Source organism: Poecilia formosa, unplaced genomic scaffold (assembly GCF_000485575.1).
Source record: "Poecilia formosa unplaced genomic scaffold, Poecilia_formosa-5.1.2 Scaffold250, whole genome shotgun sequence".
Taxonomy (NCBI): Eukaryota; Metazoa; Chordata; class Actinopteri; order Cyprinodontiformes; family Poeciliidae; genus Poecilia; species Poecilia formosa.
The window spans coordinates 352,666-373,952 of record NW_006800189.1 but is presented as its reverse complement, the minus strand read 5'-3'; the positions used below and the strand labels follow the sequence as shown (position 1 = coordinate 373,952).

General features: G+C 39.4%; 1 protein-coding gene across 1 annotated transcript in view; it reads left to right on the top strand.

The window, feature by feature from the left end:
* Positions 1 to 21,287, top strand: part of LOC103150330 (alkylglycerol monooxygenase-like) — a 51,423-nt gene that overhangs the window by 8,229 nt on the left and 21,907 nt on the right. The window contains exons 2-3 of the mRNA XM_016680626.1: positions 3,769 to 3,899; positions 5,744 to 5,895. Of these exons, the coding sequence (XP_016536112.1) occupies positions 3,769 to 3,899; positions 5,744 to 5,895 (283 nt within the window). The remainder of the gene's footprint in view (positions 1 to 3,768; positions 3,900 to 5,743; positions 5,896 to 21,287) is intronic.

Sequence of the window (21,287 nt, the reverse complement as noted above, 5' to 3'; positions counted from 1 at the left end):
TTAAACCCTAAAACTAGAAGAGGGTGTTGCTTGTTTTGACCGTATTTTCCCAGCAACGCGACAATATCAAGATATTCTTAACATGCAGTAGATGATGGTGGCCGCTTCTCCCAGTTCAGTGACAGATTCATTTGAGTTTGTGCAATTATGTTTAAATGGGGTTTACGGCAGGTGGCTAAGCACGCGTCCCTGAGGAACTCCGCTGATGAGACGCCGTTTTGACGACCCAAACCTGCAGAATGACGGCTTTGGGTTGAGTTATAGTGTTCTTAATGCGCAGTTTATGTAAAAATACTGAGCTATTATTTTATATGGTTGTCTTGCGTTTTATTGTGGGAAATGTCTGCAGCAGGTTTGAAAAACCAACTTTGTTAGGTTTTTATGGGCACATTGGGGAGCAGAACAATTACCCCAGCAGCAGGGGCTCTTATAATCCACTACCCGGCATGATTAGGTAAACTTGTTGTTGCTGTAGGGTTTGATGGTGCCTGACTAGTTCTCAACTGTTTACAGTTTAAGATCTGCCATTAATTTTTCTTCGCTGTTGTTCTATGATCCCAGCACGCCAAATTAATTAGAAACAAAACAAAACACAATCTTCTAATTTGGGAGTTGTTTGGAATTATGGGTTTTTTAGACCCTGCCAGGTCTCCCGGCTGCTCCGTGATTTGAAAGCAAACAGTATTTCTCAGATAAAAGTGCACTGTCAGCCTACGTGTTTTTTGCCAACATCAGTCATCCGTGACCTTACGCGCTCAACAAAAAGGGGCTCGTTGGGAGAAAAAGCAGACATCTGGTCCACAAATGTCCTATTGCATGTAAGGTTGAATTCAGGAGGAAATAAAACACAATTATTAGATACCACAACAAACAGTTGCACTAAATCTGCTGCTGTATTAAATAGTCTTTACTGTGATTTTTAGTTTATGTGTTAGGAAGACAAAGTAACGCAGGAAAGGACGTTTTGATTGTACTCGAGATCAGAAGGAATCGACCTCAAATGATCCCAATAAAGGGGAAAAATATAACATTTTACATGAAAGAGAGAAAAATCAGGAGACAGGAAGAACGTTTGACATATGCATGTTTTAAAGAAAACAAAAACAAACGTATCGCTCTGCACGAGAATCAGCCCGGATGATATTGCTCCGAGCGGTCAGGAACTGTCGCAGTGAAACTTTCTGCAGGACAGAAGTGGAGGGAAAGAAGGAGGGAAGGCTTTCGGCCAGGACGATAATCTCTTCCTTTCTCACAGAGTTTGGAGGAGGCATGCTTGTGTTGCGAGCCCATTTGTTAGCTGCCAGATGTTGGAACATTGCGTGTGCTCACGGGTCTCTGGTGGTGCTCACGCCTCTGCCTGCACACACACACACACACACCTGCTTGCACGGTCTCACTTCCTGCAGCTCCACCTGCACATGTGTGCCTCTGCGGTCCCGTCTCGCTCCAGCCAGGTGTCCACTGAGGCGAACTGAGCCTCCCTCGGTCAGCGAGCGCCTTCAGCGTGGAGCTAACCAGAAGGACGGCCTGCTGCTGAAGTCGCAGCTCTGACCCGTTTTCTGACCCCCTCCCTCACTAATTTGTTCCATGTTTGACAGATCCATTAAGAGGTTAGAGCATGTTTCCAGAACCCTTGGAAAAAGACATGCCACCAGTTGTTTGTTTAGCGTTCAGCAGCTCCAATGAGAAATCTAATATTTGTCTGTTGGATTTTAATTTTCCTTGCTCCAGTTTGACACGTTTCATCATAATTTTGACATTTCTAATTCCTCCGCTGTGGTTTTCTGGTCAAACTACATCAGCTCAGAAGGGGCAAAACAAATTTCATTGCTTAAAACTTGCAACCGTTCAAGATGCCATTAGAGTCTAAATACAGAGAGATTAAGAAAACAAATTCGATTGAAGGAGCGAGTCTGGACAAATCCATAGGCGTGTCCAGGGGTTTGACCATTGGCGTGTTCTCAGAAATAATGTAGTTTGCATGTGAAAAATAGTTAAAGGAAAATAAATATTGGTTCATTTTTTTTGTAAAAATTAGACGCATTGTGAATTTTTATTTCAAACTTGACAGTAGCATAAAATTACACACATGAACACGGAAAGCAAAAGACATATTTTTTGCACCAGGATAATCTTAGCTAATGAACTCCTATCCCACAAACTCATAACATGTTTTCAGATGGACCCTCATTGTTAAAATGAAAAAAAATATTTTCAAAACCATTTTCAATTTCAAAACGAAAACCAAATCAATAACAGCTTTATTTTTGCAAATATTAAAACTATTTGCGTGAAAAAAACGGTTTGAAAATTTGACTTTAATTAAAATGGATCAGCACCTTTCATCAATTCACCACAAATACTGAATTTGAACGTAATTTCCATTCATATTTATTTCTGTCATTTGAGACGGTGATATATCAGCATCTCGCTTAAGGTGAGGTGTACCTCATGGCTGTGTACTTAGTGGCCTTTTTTTTCATATTTTTATGTTTTATTTTTTAGTTGTAATGTTTCCCATATTTTCCACTTTTTAATTCTGTTGAATTTGAACATCTGGCTGGTATTTCTGCTGCTGAACTGAATTTGGAGTCTTGTGGAGTTTAACATTCATTTTAAACCAACAGTACTCTTGTATCAAGTCGTTGTATGTGCCGATGCTCTTATGACTAAAAATCCAGCTTCTTATCAGGTTTATTTTAAGAATAAACTTGAAAAACAAGTTAAGCGCTCTGCCCAGGTTTAACTTTGACATGAATCTGAACATATTTCCAATTGCATATCAAGAGTTTCAATCAAGGAAAATCTACTTTCACAGTCGCATTTGATTAAATCACTTAACTAGTTTCTGACTCCATCTGATTCACTCAGGGAAAACAATGCTAAATTAATATTTGTAAAATAAATACTAGAAGCATATTCAGTAAAAACAAATGACTGTGTAATTTGGTATATTATTATTTTGATTTGATAAAATTGCATTTACTTATTTTTGTAAAAATATTAGGCTTAAAATTACTAAGTAGAATTTAATTATATCGTATCTGTAAGGTCAACAGTGTTGAATAATAAATAAATTTTACCCAATGGAAACTCCAGGCCACACAAACATAATTAAATCAATAGTTTTTACTTAAAGTTGTAGATCTGTCTATTCAATTATATTGTCACTTTGTTCCCATGTTTTCTTTAAGTTGAAAATTGTCACATTTTCTGAGTGAGGATTTCTGACAGCCTTTTCTACAACATGTTGGGTCAAACAATATAAATCCAGCCTTTCTGGAAACTTTATGACATTTCTAATATATCTAAAAGCAACATATTCTGGAAATAACTGAATGCTAGACAGATTACTTTGTTTGGCTGCATTTTATCACTGACCATCCTGCATTTATTTTACTTGGCTTCTTTCTGACGTTACTACTTTCTACAGTTTGTTAGCACTGATGTGTAATTCATCCACTGAGCTCATTCCTCCCTCCATCGCTGCTTTGTTCGCATAAATGTTTGCGTTTTTAAACCTGCCAAATCACGGTGGCTTCGGACCTGCCGCTCTGGTCCCGTTCAGCGAAACAAACATCACGGACCACAAGACATGAAAGTCCTGAAAGGTTTCAGCTCATCCGCCAAAACAAATACTCCCTTTCAGTACAGCTAGTAAAAGCAACAGAGGACTTGAAATGGTGTTATTCTTGTTCAAGCTGCGTCCTGACTCTGTGTGTGTGTGTGTGTGTGTGTGTGTGTGTGTGTGTGTGTGTGTGTGTGCAGGCCATGCCGTACTTTGTGGGACTGATGCTGCTGGAGATGGTGGTGGGTGCGCTGATGACAGGAAGCCCTGTCGTTACGCTGAGTGACGGTCTCACCTCCCTTTCTGCTGGGATGATCTCCAGACTCCCGCTGTAAGTCTGCTGGACCCATCGAGACGTAAATATGTGTCACAAAGTGTCATAAAGTGAGGCAGAAGATCCCAGTTATACTTAACTAAGAACAGCACTACTTCAACATTTTTTTACCCAAGTTAAAGTAAAAAGTAGCCATTAAAGAAATTACTCAAGTTAGTAAAAAGTCTACTCAAATTCTGAGTAACTTATCAAATTATCAATAATTTAATATTTAAAAATTACACCATCAGGTGGACCAAAATGTAAAGTTAAGAGGAAATTTTGTGTTTTTTTTTGGCTCTAGTGGCCTTTATTTGATAGTTAATTGGCAGAAAAGTGGGTAATGAGAGAAGGGGGAAGACACCAATCGAACCTGCGACAGCTGCATCAAGGCCTCCATATGTGGGTTGTGCTTAACCCCTGCGCCACCACAGCACACCCGAAATTTTGGTATTTTAAGGACAAAAATGACAATGATTCATATAAGTAACAAAAATAACAATCAGTTAAAATAACTTTTTTTCCAAATCAGTTTCTTTCAATAAAATCTTTAACAGAAACTGCAGGTGTGTGTGTCTGGTGATTTTTATTTTTTTGGTTAAAACATGTTTGTTTTTCATTCAGTGGGTAGAAAATCCAGAAATTTTACTCAACTAAGAGTAGAAATACTTCATAATAAATTACTCAAGTAAAAGTGAAAAGTACAGCGTAGTAAAAATACTCCTAAAAGTACATGCTTTCAAAAGAGTTACTCAAGTAAATGTAACTAGTTACTACTAAGCCAGTCCAGCACATTTTGCTGGTCGATCAATAGTCCCAGAACGTATTGCGATAAACGATAACATTGTTGTTTTGAGAACATTTATTTTGGTAATAATGGCTTAAAAATACAAGAACATATTCTCAACTCAAATGAACATTTAACACTGGAACTGAAAGACATTTTAAATATCCAAAATAAACATCAGAAACGACAAATAAAGTGAATTATGAAGTCTCTGTAAACAAAGTTATTTAAAAAAAAAAGGGATAGTTGAGATCAAAACACCAGACTGACAACTTTTATCGTTCAGTTTTTGGTACAAAGAGAGAAAAAAGAGGAAAACGATAAATCAAGCAAATAAAAATTGAGTTTCTTTTAATTTATCATGCGATTAATTGATTAATTGATTTATTGTGACAGGCCTAGTAGACAGAAGAAAGGGGAAGGTTAAAGCAGCTGATCCTAATTTATCATGTTTGTGTTTTGAAAGAAAAACATCCAATTCTTGTGCATCAGAATATATTGTGTTGTTAAAAGTAAACCAAAGGTATGGCTACTGTCAAAAAAATAAATAAATCAGGAAGCAACAATTTACTTCATGTTTATGCAAATTTGTAATTAAAATGAAACATGGTAAAGTCTGAATAAGTACTTTTTGGTTTTGTTTACTCAGAAGGCAAATGTGACTCAAATCCGATTTTTTTTTCTTTCTTTATGCGACTCGTGTCCGACTTCATTTTTCTGTCAGAACCACCCTTTTCTGATAAACAAAAAAAAAAATCCTATTCATTTCATTTCCATATGTGGCAGTAAGTCAGATACGTTTTCAAAACCTTTCCACAGATTCTCTACTGAGTTTATTAGGTCTGGACTTTGACTGAACCATTTAGCACGCGATGTGCTGGAAGATGAACATCTGCCTCTACAGTCCTTTGTGGCAGCAAGTCGTTTGGTCATATTTTATGTAGCTCCATCTGCCTGTTCACACCAAAACGTACCACATACCCACTGTCTTACCGTTAACCCTCCAGCTGCTCACTGTGGGAAAACAAACCCTGTGTTTTTGCTGAAGCGGAGCTCTGCCGTGTCCGTCCTGCAGGCTGGTGATGAGAAGCTGTGAGCTGTCGGCCTACCTGTACGTGTGGGACCACTTCCACCTGCTGGAGCTGCCCTGGGACTCTGCATGGACCTGGTGGCTCACCTTCCTCGGAGTGGACCTCTGCTACTACTGGGTCCATCGCTTCGCTCACGGTACCGATAAAAACATTACACTGATGTCCACAAACAATAGGAATCCAGGCTTATTAAAGGGACTATTATGAAAAATTCACTTTTGCACATTTTTATTCTTCCATTTCAGTCTCTACTGCGTCCAGAAACATTCAAAGCGCTAACAAAAAAAACAAAACAAAAAAAACACTTGTCTCTTTTCTGGCAGTAAGTAAATGTTTTTTGGTGTCCACAAAAAGAGCCGTTTCAAAAACCTCCCAATGCTGACGTTCCCTCGTTACCTAGCAACCCCGGCCCGTCACCTAGCAACAGAAGTGGAGCCCAGCCCCCGCATTTGTCTCCCAAGGGAGAAATTTGTCTTAAAAGAAGGAGCAAAGGAAATGACAGGTGTCTTTTTATGGCATTGCATGGCTAAGCATTGGTTTGTATAAAAATATAAAAACAGGTTTTTAAAAGTAAACTTAAAAAAAATAATAAAAATTTTCTGTTATACTGTCTCTGTTGTTTAAAATACTTTTAAGGAGATATTTAAAAATACATTTTTGCACAGATAGTTTTCTCAATACAAGAACAAACATTGCTTTAAACAGTCAATAAATCCATAAAACTAGCAGAAATTATTAAATAGACAAAAAAATATTGAGCAAAAGAAGCGAAATACACAAATATTCACTACATGTTTACATGCATTTCATCCCTTTCTTTAATGGCTGCTGGAAAAGACGTGTTTTGATGTTGACTTACCATTTGGAAACCGTTTGCTGAAGGTGTACTGGATGTGTTTAAGGTCATTTTCACATGTTTAAGGGTGAGAGTACTAACACAGAGTTAGGGGGGGCGTGGCCAGAAATGGCTTATTTGCATAAAAGTGACAGAGCCCTAAAATATTTCATTCTGAAAGGAGCTCAAAGTGGGCAGAACTAAGTAGACTGAAATCTTTTTATCTGAGATGATTTTGCACACAAAATGTAATGAGCATGTTTTATGTTTGCTATCATGTTTAAAAGGAAACACATTAGGTTCCCTTTAAGCATAAATGGGTTGTGACCTTCTTTTTCACCTTTAATCAAAAAATTATATAAAAAGGTAGCCTTTAATGCTGAAGCTTCATTGATTTCCGCAGGTCTTCATTGTGTAGAAAACGACTATCTCTGAGTTTCTTGTTGCTTTCACGAAGTCCAAACAAAGGCTACAAAGTCAGCGGATGATAAATGGTCTAAAAATGTTGATTTAGTTGCCTTCCCTGCAGGGAGGAGCGGTGAACATGGCAGTCACTTGGTGTTTTCCTGGACACTGTAGAGGAAGCAATTATTTTTGAGTTACATCCAGCTGCTTTAGTGCTGTCCAGATGTAAGAGGCCTCAGCCTCCTGAGAGCTGCGGTCTCAACCCAAGGCTGCCACAGCAACAGGCTGCATATAGTAATGTCTCTGAATCTCCACCGTCCTGCAGCATCTTTTTTGGAAGGAACACAAGCAGAAAATATGGTCACGGCTCTGGCTTTTTTTCTCCTTTACAAGGATTTCCTCCGTGTTTGCTTAGTGATGCACATGGCAGATGTTCAGCTGCCACTCAGCCGACTGGATGAGAGGTAGGTATTTGTGGCCTCTGGCGATGTTTATTTGTGTCAGTGACACATCAGCCTTCATAGTTTTGGATTAAAGTCCGCCGCCGCTGTGTTGATATTAGACCCTGGCTAAACAGAAGCCTTCAAAATGTTTCCCGCTGCTGGCCAGAAAGTGTTTTCTGAGGTGAGGGAGAACATACCGTCGGAGCTACAGCCGTCATTTTTAATTGCACTTGATGTCATATGTGCCTGAAGAACGTTAGACATTAATATTGTCATGGTGACGATACATCTGCATGTGTTTATAATCCCAAAACCTTGCAGGAAATATGATCTCATTGGATGCTGGCGAGCTCTTCCTCATCGGTTATTTATGAAGATGTGAGTTTCCACAAACAAGTTGTTCTACACAGTCAATATTAAAGGAATGGATGTTAAATCATAAAGTTATATTCTAGTGCTGACTGCTCAGTTGATGATTAATAACATGCTGATTTTCTCTATTATACACACATGGCTTATCCAGCATTGTTGTCAGACTCTAAAGAAGCTATTGTCTTCATAAAACAGATTAACAGATTAAATCATAAAGTTTTCAGTGATGATGAAAAATGCACTGAAGAGTCCTGTCATTATTATTTATGCATCATTATTTCCCATCTTTTTTCTAGTGAGGAACTGCGTTCAATGTAACGCTTTCTAGCCCTCCTGCCTTGAGAAGCCATTATTAATTTGGAGGTGACGTCACACTGTGTGTGTTTAAAAAAAAAATCAAAAGAGATACAAAAGAGTTTTACTCAACTTTTTAGAATTAAAGCAAAATGTTTATGCAGGTGACAAAGTTAGTATGTTGTATGTGTTTATTCCCAAGACACCCCATGTTTTTATAACACATACACAGATATTTAATACCACTTTCAGACATACTGAGAAAACCTTTTGAAGATGTCCTGCTCTCTTCAGACATTTAGCTTGTTCTCCTGACTGAAGCCACTGACTGTTAAATTGAGTGTTGATTCCCTAAATGCTGTGGAGCGACTTAAAATCAAATCAATTACTTAAATTAGTGTAGCGCATTTCAGCAGCCCGGCATTTCAAAGTGTTTTACATTACAAGGTCATAAAACTCAACAATTAAAACATTACATTTAGTTAAGCGCCTCCGTTAAATGTTTCATTGATTCTCAAAAGCAACTCTGAACTGCTGGGTTTTTAGTCGAAATCTAAAGGAACTCAGTGTTTTGGCTGTTTTGCAGTTTTCTGGAAGTTTGTTCCAGATTTGCGGTGCATAGAAGCTGAATGCTGTTTCTCCATGTTTGGTTCTGGTTCTGTGGATGTAGAGCAGAACCAGAAGACCTGAGGGGTCTGTAGCGTTGCTATGATAACAGCAGCAGATCTTTACGCATTGTGGTGCTAAACGGTTCAGTGATTTATAAAATAACAGCCGTATTTTAAAGTCTATTCTCTGAGCTACAGGAGCCAGAGTAGGGACTTTAGACCTGATGTGCTCCATGTTCCTGGTTTTAGTCAGAACGCCAGCAGCAGCGTTCTGGATCAGCTGCAGCTGGAGGGTTGATGTTTTTGTTTGTTTTTAGCCACTGTTGCAGTAATCGATGTGACTAAAGATTGGTAAAGAAACCCTCAAACGTCTCACAGATGACAGTGTGGAGTGGGTGAGCTTCGTTCAGACTGACGTCAGAAATGATAGATGACTGTAAGAACCACTGAAGTCATTTCCACCAATGGGGGTAAAACCAGCTACTATTAGAGAAGCATTACTTATCGAGTAACGATGCAATATTTTGTGTTTGAATAAGGCTGACAGTTTTCTATGCATTGTTTGAGGTGGTGACAAGTATTCATGGATTTTATTGTAAATTCATTTTTGAACATCAAGCTGTGATGTTACAGAGGCATTTTAGTGGGTATGATTCATGAAAGCCTGAATTCTTCTTGCACCGTCACATGCTAGTTTTTATGTATTCATTGTAGTAATTTTATTTTTGAATTGTAAAATCAGTTTTCTTGGATGTCTCAGAAGTGTGAAAGAATCGTGCTGTTCTTTCTTTGCTCTTCCCGCCCGCTGGGGATGTTTTTCTGGAACCCTTTGAGGTCACAAAGTCATAAGTTCCTGAGCAGCTGCAGTTTCTCTGGATATAAACGCTTTTTCCTCTTGTTACCAGAAGGAAGCTGCTTTCTGCGACCGCAGAGGAGCGGGCCGCCGCCGCCGCCGCCGCCGTCCTCGTGCCTCACTCTGGTCAGCTGAGGTTGTCTCACTCAACATATCTGACCTCCTTCTCCTTCCAGATGAAGTTTTGGTTAGAATATCCCAAAGCCGGAGATGCGTTTTGCCCATTAATGCTCAGTGCTGGCTTCTGACTGCTGGATAATCGTACTTTATGAGCTGTGTCTTGCTTTACTACTTTTACTTCTTGGAAGAACTTTGCTATAGTTCAAAACAGAAGAAAAGTTGCATCTTTAATCCTATTATGTTGAGGCATAAGAGCAATAAATCCTCCATTTGAATAACGAAGGAAAAATTACAATACATATGCTCAAAATGAGGCAAAGTTACACCCTGTGCTCAGAGGGGGGAGGGTAAAAAATACATTTTCTCAGTGTAAAATATAATTGTGAGTTTGAGCAGTTTTATGGTTGATTTCATAGTTTCCCTCCCATGACCTCAACATAAAAAGGATCGCTCAGAGATAATTAAGTGGAAGGAATTTGGCAGTCATGTGCGCTGATGCCATCTATGTGCAGGAGACATTACTGGTGGGGATTTCTGCTGCCAGACACTGATTCTGGAGATAGCAGCAGATTGAAACAGAAAACTGAAACCACCTAATCAGCAAGCCCTTTTCAGATTTAGAACTTAATGAAATTCAGGTTTCTACGTTCATACACACACACACACACACGCTCACAAAAATAATAATAATAATACTAAAAGCCTGTGACCAGACGTTTTTTATGGGCCTTTCTTTGCATTTGGCTGCAGTCGGCGTAGACAAACAGCAGTTGTGGTTAAAGCTGAGGCAAATCTGGAACTTCAAACATTTGAATGACCTTTGTGCACACACTGCCTTTCCAGTTTTGCTCCTAATATCAATATTTGCACGAACCCATATCATCAGTGCGCGTCCCAGAAACAAATACTTAGCTACATTACTTATTTATGAAATTGTAGGAGTTTTTTCTCACTTGATTTCATCTGAACAGCCATAAAATCCAGTTTAAGATTTTGATAAATGACCCAGTTTACCTGATGTGTTTTTTTTTTTTCCAAAAAAGCAAAAGTTTGTTTTGTTGTCTTTTATTTTCTGAAGCGCCGTGGACGGGTTTGGGTGCTTGTTTCGGATGCGGCTGTGTTGTTGACAGGCCTGTTGATTCTGTTTATTCTAAACTCGTATCGCTAGCGCCACTAATAGCAGCTCTGCGCTCGGCCTGCATCTTCGTGCAGGCGTGCCGGCCAGGTTGAAGCCATTAATCAGCCAGTCAGCTGTCTACGCTCTGATTATATGTGAGGTAATGGAGTTACGCTGCAGCCGTCTCGCCGCACTAACGGCCGCCGCTGTTACGCTTATAGCTCAGAAACATCAGAGTATCACTTATAGACATGAAATGGTATCATTACCTACTCAAAATGACGTAATTTTAGAGAAAAGAAAAGGGCTTGAATCGGTAAAAGAAAAAAGGGGTTTGTTTTTCTTTTCCTGCTTCTGAAGGATCTCTTGATGAAAGCCAGTTGTTACGGGACAAGCTGGGTAAAATATTTGGTTGTTTTTCCGCGGCGCTGCATGATAAACTATAGCAGAATCATTCTGTGGAAACATGAAGTTGGGTTTCAGCTGAATGTGAGACAAAACATGGAAACTTTCTGAATTTGGGATAATTAAAACATGTTTAGGCATAAGGATCAAAACAATCTAAAGCGTGATGAATGTACTTTTTAGTCGTTCATATTTCAGATGATCCATTTCAGTCGCAGATGGACACAATCTGAGTTTTTAAATAACTAAATTTATTAAAAATCTAATACATAAAATCTTCTTTTTTGAGCTTTACATCATGTAAAAGCGACTTGTTTTTGTGATTAGAGCTGTGTATCGCCACCCTGAAGGTAAATGTCTGAACACTTTGTGTCCAGGATGTGTGGGGTCTGCAGATATATCCAGACTGTAAAAGTCCTGGATGGAGGGAAGATCTGTCCTGGTTGTGAAATTAAACTCTTGATTCAACGGGAAATCAAACGGGTCCAGGTTGATTTGGAAAGATTTTCATTTCAATAAATGTTTTCATCGTTTAAAGATATTTGTATTCCCACCATGTGTAATATTAGTGCTTAACGCGGCACGTCAGCATTTTCTTTTGGTGGCCCATCACACCTTAATGCCTTTTTACCACCAAGTTTTCTCCATTTGTGGTTAATGTCCTCTAATTGTGGCTCCCTGGGGTCTGAAATCCTTAATAACGGCTGCAGAAACTCTTTCCAAACTGATGTCAGTGAAATTGTTTCTCATCTGTTCTTGATTTATTTGTTTTTTAGATTGGGAGCAGATTATTAGCTTCTTTTTTTTTCTTTTTTTTTTTTTTACAACTTTTGGGCTACTTTATGTTATCAATAAGGTTTTTGTTAAAGTGATTGTTTTTTATTCAAAAGGTTTTGGTTTGTGAAATTCAACTAAAAGCCTGTTGATAATTTAGCCAATTCATTATAATCAGTTTTTCACAAAAGACCAGTAAAAATTTCAACACCACCCAGGTTTTTATCTTTGTTTCATATTGAAACATGTTTGATGATCTAAAACATTTACATGATGTATAAAATTGAACTAAAGGAAAATGTTACAAGCTGTTAGAAGAAATGTTTTTTTTTCTCAGTTACGTCTCAGATTCGTTACTGCTGTGTGACGCATGTTTCACGTTTTCAAGTTGCAGGTGCTTGAAATCTTTGAAAAATGCCTGAATTTTAGCTAGATTTCACTTTATTACTAAACTGGGCAGCAAGAATGTGAAGCACTTTCAAGAACTTTCCAAACCTTGAAAATATTTAAATGTAAACATTTAGATTGGGAGAGAACAAAACCTGCAGATAACCAGATATTTTTACATAATAAAGACTTTTTTTCTCATCTGAAGTTAAATTTTGACCAAACTTCTTTGGTTTTAGGTTATTCAGAATCACTTTGCTTATTTAGATTTGCTAAAAAGCGAGAAAACCTTGTGAGATAAATTTTTTTCTAGAGATTTTTTGGGTGATTTTATATGTAGATAAGTTTTTAATTTGAGCAGGAACATCATTTACCTACCTGTTTGGATTGCTTCAGTGTATTGAATGTTTATTATTATTATTCACAATGGATCAATGAGTTATTGATCAGTGTAACTGAAATAAAGGTTGGTTCTTTTCTTTAATTAATGTTTTGTTTTCAGACCAGCCTGGTGCATTGAGTCTGTTAGAAACATTTCAAAACATAAAATGTTTCTGTATTTTGTTTTACCTCATCCCTGCTGTAGTGTAGAAAACTACCACAAAAAATATTAATAATGATAAATTATTTAACAGTGAATGAGTTTTTGTTTCTAAAATGTCCTGAAAAAATTGATTTTCCTGTGGGAAAAATGTTCAAACTCTTTTATTGTGTCAATTTTTTGGGATGTTTGCAGATCATTACTTGCAAAAAGCTAAATTAGTCCATAAGATTCATCCTGCCAACATGCTGGCATCTCTCCTGTCGAACCAACAGCCCTCATAAATATTCTGGCTTCACTTTCACCTTATTTAACCCATTATTGTCCATCCTCTGATGTGCCAACACCAGTTCACCTCATCAGACCTGCAGACAGCAGCAGCTGAACCAGATGTGCTCAGCGCTCCTCTGCTGTTAGGCTGCAAAAACACACAGGCTTACTAATCATCGCTCTAGTTTTCAGTGCAAATATAAAGGCAAAGCTTCTGTTTTCATTTATAATCTGAGATTATAAATGTGATTTCTAGGTATCGACCAAAGTGAGACGATCACTGCAAAAACACAAAAGTATTTTTTTGTCTCGTTCAGGGAGTCAAACCTGGTTTCATTTTGGGCAGAAAGCTGACTGCTCTTAAAGGGACGGTACACATTGATAAAACCCATTGAACTGTTAAAGTATTAATAAATACTGTCCTTCCAGGGTTTTGTGGTTGTTTTTGTGGCTTATTGTAATCAAAATCACATTTTGTGATGCTAATTTAGAAATATATGTAAGGACTTTTTATATTTGTTCTAATGTATGATGTTAAATGTGACTTCTTTTTATTACTTGCCGTATTGATCATGGATTGTAACCTGGCATCTAGTAAGGCTGAGTCAATTAAGCCCAATGTTTTTGACCAATTTTGAAAAATCTTTGCAGTAAACTCAGAAAAAATGTGGGATTCGGCTGATTTTGTGTGAATTTAGAGGATTTGTGAAAAACTGGAGGAACTTATTGATGTAATTTGGAGTCCAGAGGGCCACATGAAAAGCTATGCCGGGCCAAATTTGGCCCCTGGGCCATGAGTTTGACACATGTGGTTTAGTTTCTAGTGCAAATATCTTAATACATTTGAATTAAGACAAAACTAGATATAGGAGCTTGTTTTAAGTAAATAAATCCTTAATTTTGATGAGAAAGTTCTAGATTATTTCACTTATAACATGGGGAAAATGTCTTGGTATAAGTGAAATAATCTGCAAGTGGAACTGGTATGTTTTCATCAATATTTAGGAATTACTGACTTAAGCTCCTTTATCTTGCTGAAAAGTTACCTGTAAGTTGGGTTTGTTTTACTTCAAAGTGTTAAGGTATTTGCTCTAGAAACGGTACCACAAATACTTAGTTTTTTTTTTGTTTTTTTGCAGTGTTTTGTGTAAAAACGGAGCTCCTCCTGTCTGTGGGACGGAGGGCCGGATCAGCACGGCCCCCAGCAGCTGGGGCTCCATAAATCTTCCTGTGACGGCCAGTTCCTGGCTCTGCACAGGTTGCACGGTCTGACAGCGAGACTCAGGCCCCTGGCTTGGCTTGCTGCTCCTGTTGGTCTGATTTGGTCAGGATGTGGGACTTTGGCTGGCGGCAGCGCAGGAGATGAAGTGAAAAGCCTCCTGGGAGGCAAAGACAACATTAGCAGTGATATACAGGTCTCCGTGCAGGCCGGTCCGCCTGTTGAAAGAAGGTGAAAGAATTTCCCTTCATTGAGACTGAAGCCCCAGACATCACAGAGAGATGGCATCCGCCGGGCCTCGACAGCGAACGGCTTTAACAAAGTGTTGAAAAGGAGGCTTGTTATGATCGGCCAGGAGGCTGCTGAGCTAAGCAGAGGCCGCGGCTCGACTGTCTGCTGCCCTCATGCGCTGCACAGACAGACTTTCCTGTGTCAGCAGTGCTGATGGACGAGCTGATCTCGACTGCAGACACGGCTGAGGGAAACGGATGGGGGAGGGACTGTGAAATATAAACACAAACCATTTCTTTATCTTTATAAGCTGTAATGTTAGCTATAGCAGAAACTAAAGTAAGAAATGTGTGGATTTAGGGACTGTTTTGTCTCTGGGCTGACCGCAGTCTTTGTGTGCATATTTTGCTGGAATGCCTCGAGGGTATTTGATCATATTTAGTACAAAATGTCTCTTGGACTCTATTAATTATTCAGAGATCACAGGGAAGTCTCAAAGCACATTTCATTTTTTGGCTTTTAGACAAACATAATATCCACAATAATCTGACTGTAATCTGATTTTCCAAGTTTGCTTTGTCCTTTTATAGAGATTTGTAATTTTCTCAAATCTTTTCTCAACAGATGAGATGAAAATTAAACCGCAGAGACCAGCAAAGCGCTGCAAGATGACAGTTACTCCTAACATTGATCTGCCGTGAGATTATTTCAATTGTTTCTATGCTCTTGCTTTTTTGTGGCCATGACATTTTATCTCTGCTCTTTGGTTGAAATACTTTTCCCGTATCTTTTGGCGTCTCTACATTTAGGTTTGGTAGTTTTACAACAACTCTCAGACCTTAGAGCTTTCTCACTTATGAAACTCCTTAATCTGCTGTAATCTCCATCGCATTTTGGGATATAAAATATTAATTTGAAAACCTCTCTACTGTATGGGAGAAAAACCGAGATAGAAACATATGATGGTGAAGGTTTGAAATGTGTTTTTACCCACTTTTGTTTAGTATTCCTATATCTTGTGTCATAGTTGTCCAACATGTTGGCTGCATTTCCAAACGTCTTAAACTCCATGCCAGGTAGAGGTTGGTATTTCAAAATAAGAAGATATTATGTTATCTTGCTCCTGGATGTATATTGACACCAATAACTGATGTATAAAGAACCAAAATGTTACGAGAAAAGACCCTAAAATCACACAATTCAATCAGAGACCCTGGATTTTAAAGAGTCCACTGCAAAAACACACACTCGTATTTTGGTCTAGTTTCCAGTGCAAATATCTTAGTACATTTAAATTAAAACAAAACTAACATAAAAGCAACTCATCAGCAAGATGTGGGAGCTTTTTAATTCTGATGAAAAAGTCATATATAACATGGGGAAAATGTCATTATGAGCAAATTTATCAACTAATGGAACTATTTACTTAAAACAGGCTCCTATATCTTGCTGAAAAGATACTTGTAAGTTAGTTTTGTCTTATTTCAAGTGTAATGGGATATTTGCAGTTATACTTGGTAAGATCTGGAGTTTTTGCAGTGGGTAAAGAAAAGCAAAAGATTGGACGATGCGCTATGAAACTGCAATATGAAACCTGCTGAATGAAGATTCGACAGAGAGCAAAGTGAAGGTTTTTCTGGATTTCATTACTCAAAAAGGGAATATTAATGTTGATAAAACGCGTTTCAACCTCACCTGTCTCTGTCGCCCCGCGGTCTTCATGCCATGTTTGTCGGAGCTGTAAGTGGGCCTGACCGGGGTTAGTGTGTTTGGATTAGCGTGTGTGACGGAGCTGTGTGGACAGCATGAAGTATGGCAGCGGCTGAGGAGCCTTCGGTCCGCCATCCAGAGGAGTCCTGCGCTGCCTGTTTGGGTTGGCACCCTGTCCAACGAGCCCTCCAGTCCAAACACTGGAGGGCTGTTCACAGCCCATTACTCCTCTGATTGACAGCGCAGCCCACCATTCAAAGGAATGCACACCAAGGGTGTTGCATAGAAGTGCCAGGAGTTTGTCGCTTGGGGTGATGATTTAGAGAGCTGATTGATGTCACTATAAAAGCGTTTTATAAGGATGTCATTTTGAATCTGCTTCCAAAATGATTTTTTTTTGTCTTGTCCAATTTTTCTTTTATGGCATCGTTATTTAAGGTACAGATCTGCAGTCGTGTCCACTTAGAGCTGCACTTTACTGGAGCTGGATTTATGGAGCTCAGCAGGACTTTGGTTCCTGCATTTATACGACTCTGGTTATGTAAGCATTGCTGCAAACGCAGTTGAGTTGGACGTAAACAGTATCTGTCAAAGTCTAACTCATGACTGTTGGTAATTTGTAGCTCCTTGATTATGTGTCATACTCCCATTCAATAGTGCAGAGTAAAAAGTAAAACATCCTTCTAACACCAAACTTTCTGTGCTGTCATTCCACAGCTTCTTTTAATGTTTAAATTTCACTGTTGTTAAATTATAAACTTTGTTTTTTTTATTTATTAATAAGGCAGTTGATAGTTGATAATAGGGGACTTATTCTGAAAAATTCACATTTTGCACTTTTTTGTTCTTCCAGTTGCTTCTAAAAACAAACACCCAACCATGTTTGGCAATAAGTTAATGTTTTGTTGTGTTTGGAAAATGAGCCGTTTTCAAAACCTTCAGATTAAGTCACATTGGACAGACACTGCACCGTTACCTAGCAACCTAAAGAGAGCTCCAGCATGTTTGGTCAGCTGGTTTCACTGTATTTTGTGGTGAGTAAATCACCAAAACATGATAGAAAAGAACTGATACAAGTCATATTTTTCTACATTAGACAGTGTCCATCCATCCATCCATTTTCTTCCGCTTATCCGGGTTCGGGTCGCGGGGGCAGCAGCTTCAGAAGGGAGGCCCAGACTTCCGTCTCCCCAGCCACTTCTTCCAGCTCCTCCAGGGAACCCCAAGGCGTTCCCAGGCCAGCTGAGAGACATAGTCCCTCCAGCGTGTCCTGGGTCTTCCCTGAGGCCTCCTCCCGGTGGGACGTGAACTCCTCACCAGGGAGGCGTCCAGGAGGCATCCTTACCAGATGCCCGAGCCACCTCAACTGGCTCCTCTCGACGTGGAGGAGCAGCGGCTCTACTCTGAGTCCTTCCCAGATGACCGAGCTTCTCACCCTATCTCTAAGGGAGAGCCCAGCCACCCTGCGGAGGAAACCCATTTCGGCCGTTTGTATCCGTGATCTCGTTCTTTCGGTCATGACCCAAAGCTCATGACCATAGATGAGGGTGGGAAAGTAGATCGACCGGTAAATCAAGAGCTTCGCTTTTTGACTCAGCTCTCTCTTCACCATGACGGATCGGTACAGCGCCCGCTTCACGGCAAACGCTGCCCCAATCCGCCTGTCGATCTCCCGCTCCCTTCTTCCCTCATTCGTGAACAAGATCCCAACTATCCGACGGACCCTCCTCTCCAGGACCCCTGAATAGACCTTACCAGGGATGCTTAAGAGTGTGGCCCCCCTGTAATTGGAGCACACCCTCCGGTCCCCCTTTTTGAACAAGGGGACCCCAGTCTGCCAATCGGGGGGAACTGCCCCCGATGTCCATGCGATATTGCAGTCGCGTGAGCCAACCCAACCCTGCAGCCTCCAGAGCCTTAATGAACTCCGGGCGGATCTCATCCACCCCCGGGGCCCTGCCACCGAGGAGCTTTTTGACCACCTCGGCGACCTCGTCCCCAGAGTTTGGAGAGCCCAACCCAGAGTCCCCAGGCTCAGCTTCCTCAGTGGAAGGCATGATGGTGGCATTGAGGAAAACAACAGTGTTTTCAGGACAAATGAAAAAAACTAAACGTTTCTTGAGTAATCAGGTGAGCAAATGGATCTAGATGGTTCCCCTGCCAATCAGCTTTGAAGGCTGAAAACGTAAAACAAATCAACTTTATTGATCCCAAAGGGAAATGAAAATAAGAGATAAAGATACAGTAAGTATGAAATAAGCAATAAAGACACAACAAATAGCAGGAGGTTCATCAGAGACCAGGAACAAGATTTTAAAATGTCTTTTTACAAACAGGGATCTGATGTGACATGATCCAGTTTTCCACATTGGTCAGAGCTGCTTGAGCTTCAGCTGACATGTAAATTCACCTTTACATAAATCTATTTTACTCATACTTATGAGAAACCTCCTGCTGTTTGTTGTGTGTTTAAATTGTGCATTTCTTCCTTTTACTTGGCCGCAGTCCGAATTAACTGCTCCTTTATAGTATTTTCTTTGTTTCTCTTTTCTTCATATAAAAACATCTGCCTCTAACTCCACTCCTAGCAGCTTCCTCTGTCACACCACCATCTGCAGATGAAGGTTTTCTGTAGCCTTCCTACTTTCCTCTTCTGTTCCAGCTCCGCCTTCAACCTCCGTTCATTATGTCTGGTCTTTTGCGTATCCGAACCATCACTGCAATTGCAAAATTAGTGGAACGTTTACAAAGTTTTGTGCTCATTCGTAGTAGAAATGCAGCTAGTGACATTGTTTCACTGCTCTCCTCTTACTCTCTCTCTCCATGTTTTTCATAAATGTTGGAAGCAGCCTGCATGGCTGTGCCTCACTGTGAACATGTGACCACCGAAGTGTTTGAAACACCTGAATTCAATCATTTGGACAGATGGGCAAATATCAGCAGTATTGTTCATTTTTACTACAAAGCTAAGCTTCTCGGCTGTCTGACAAAGTTTAGTAAAAAAAATAAAAATCGGTACATCATGAAATTTTGTTTTTGGGTGTAATGAATTGATTTAAAGGTGGCATAATAACACCACCTAGCTAATGCTGTTAGCATGGCTAATTAGGAGGCTATCTTCAATAATGTTTAAAGTTGTGTGAATTTTATCATTTCACTGCAAAAATTCAAAGTCTTTTGGCAGATTATTTCACTTATAACATGGAAAAAATGTCTTGTTATAAATTAAATAATTATTAAATAATCTGCTAATTGAACTAATACATTTTCATCAATGTTGAGGGATTATTTACTTAAAACAAGCTTAGTAGTTACTTGTAAGTTAGTTTTGTCTTATTTCAAGCGTATGTAGATATTTGGACTAGAATTTAGACCAAACATAGTTGGTAAGATTTTATGTTTTGCAGTGTTTTGACATGTGGAAACAACTCTTATAACTGATTTTATGATTTTTAAACCTTGATTAGCCTCGTTTTGTCAGCATGAGTCAGCTAAAACTGCAGTCTGCAGCACTTGAAGTCACACTGTTGCTGCTGATACTTTCTTTTAAAGCTGAGTTTTGCTGAAATATTACCAACAGTTTCCTACATATTTTCTCTTCATGCACGGTGCCATAAATGTCCTTCAGCTGATTAGCGTCCACTCATCCTTGTTACTCTCAAGAGATCCAGATTTAGAGATCAGCAGAGATCTGTCTTCGGTAGCTTTGAATTTGGGCTCTGTGGCACCGGTTCTCATCGTCAGCAGGGCTTCCCTCCTGAATAAGCCCAGCCAAACTATGCAGCGTCCCGCCGCGTCCTCAGATGAGGACATGGACCTGCAGTGAAGCTTAGCAGTTCCAACTTCCTATCAGTGACAACAAGCATCAATCTTCGCCGCCCTTCGTCCTGGACCCTGCCAAGCGTGACTCTAGTGAAGTGAAAAATTGCGAATGCCGTAGGCTGCTGGAATTAAACAAAGGCTGGATTATCCTCCCAGTATGTCCCGTAGTGGGACTATTCATCGTCCAATCCCCCTTAGTTCAGAGCGGAAGAAATACCATAATTTTTGTTCTTGGCTGCCGCTGATCCAGGCAGTTTTCTTCCCTCTTGCTTTACCTCACTTGTGCTTTCTCTGAAGAAATGTAATTTATACTGAAATGTCCAATGAAGTTTTTTGAAAAATTACACCTTTCAGTTTTTAATCATCCTAAGAAAAAAGCGCAGCATTTAGCCCCCGTCTGTTCTACCTAAAATAACAATCTTTGTGACTTTTATCCAGTCACACCTGCTAAAATCCAGTCATAACCCTTAAATAAGAAAGGTGTGAAGTAACATTCGGGAGCAGTAGCTTTCACTTGGAGTATCCCAAACACTTGAGGAATTAAAACTCAGCTTCACTTATTAAAGCCTGAACAGACAGATGGTTTCGCGTCTCTGCTTTAAAAACACTTACCTTCAGTTGTCAGCTGTGTGTTTGTTCAGGTGTTGCAGACCCACACACGGGGTTTTATGACTGCTGGGTGCTTCAAGTTTATGGATCGCAGGAGTTCAGGATTTTAATTTTAAATGTTTGTGTCAGAGTGATCCATGGTACAGAAAGCTTCTGTTTTCTGTGAGATGTTGCAACTTTTGCACACTAATTTTCAGAGTGTTAAGATTATAAATGTGATTTCTGTAATGGGACTATTTTATGCGTAAGTTTACATTGGAGTAGAGCCGGGAAGTGACGTACACACTAGAGCCGACAACACTGTTCTGTAAGCTGAAATGTGTTATGTTCAACACTTAAAGACGTTTAAACGCAAGACCAGTGGCGTCATGACTCTGCATAACACTACAATTTAAATAAGATGGTCACTGCAAAAACACACAAACTTACCAAGTATTTTAGTGTTTCTAGTGCAAATATCTAAGTACATTTGAATTAAGACAAAACTCATCAGCAAGATATAGAAGCTTGATA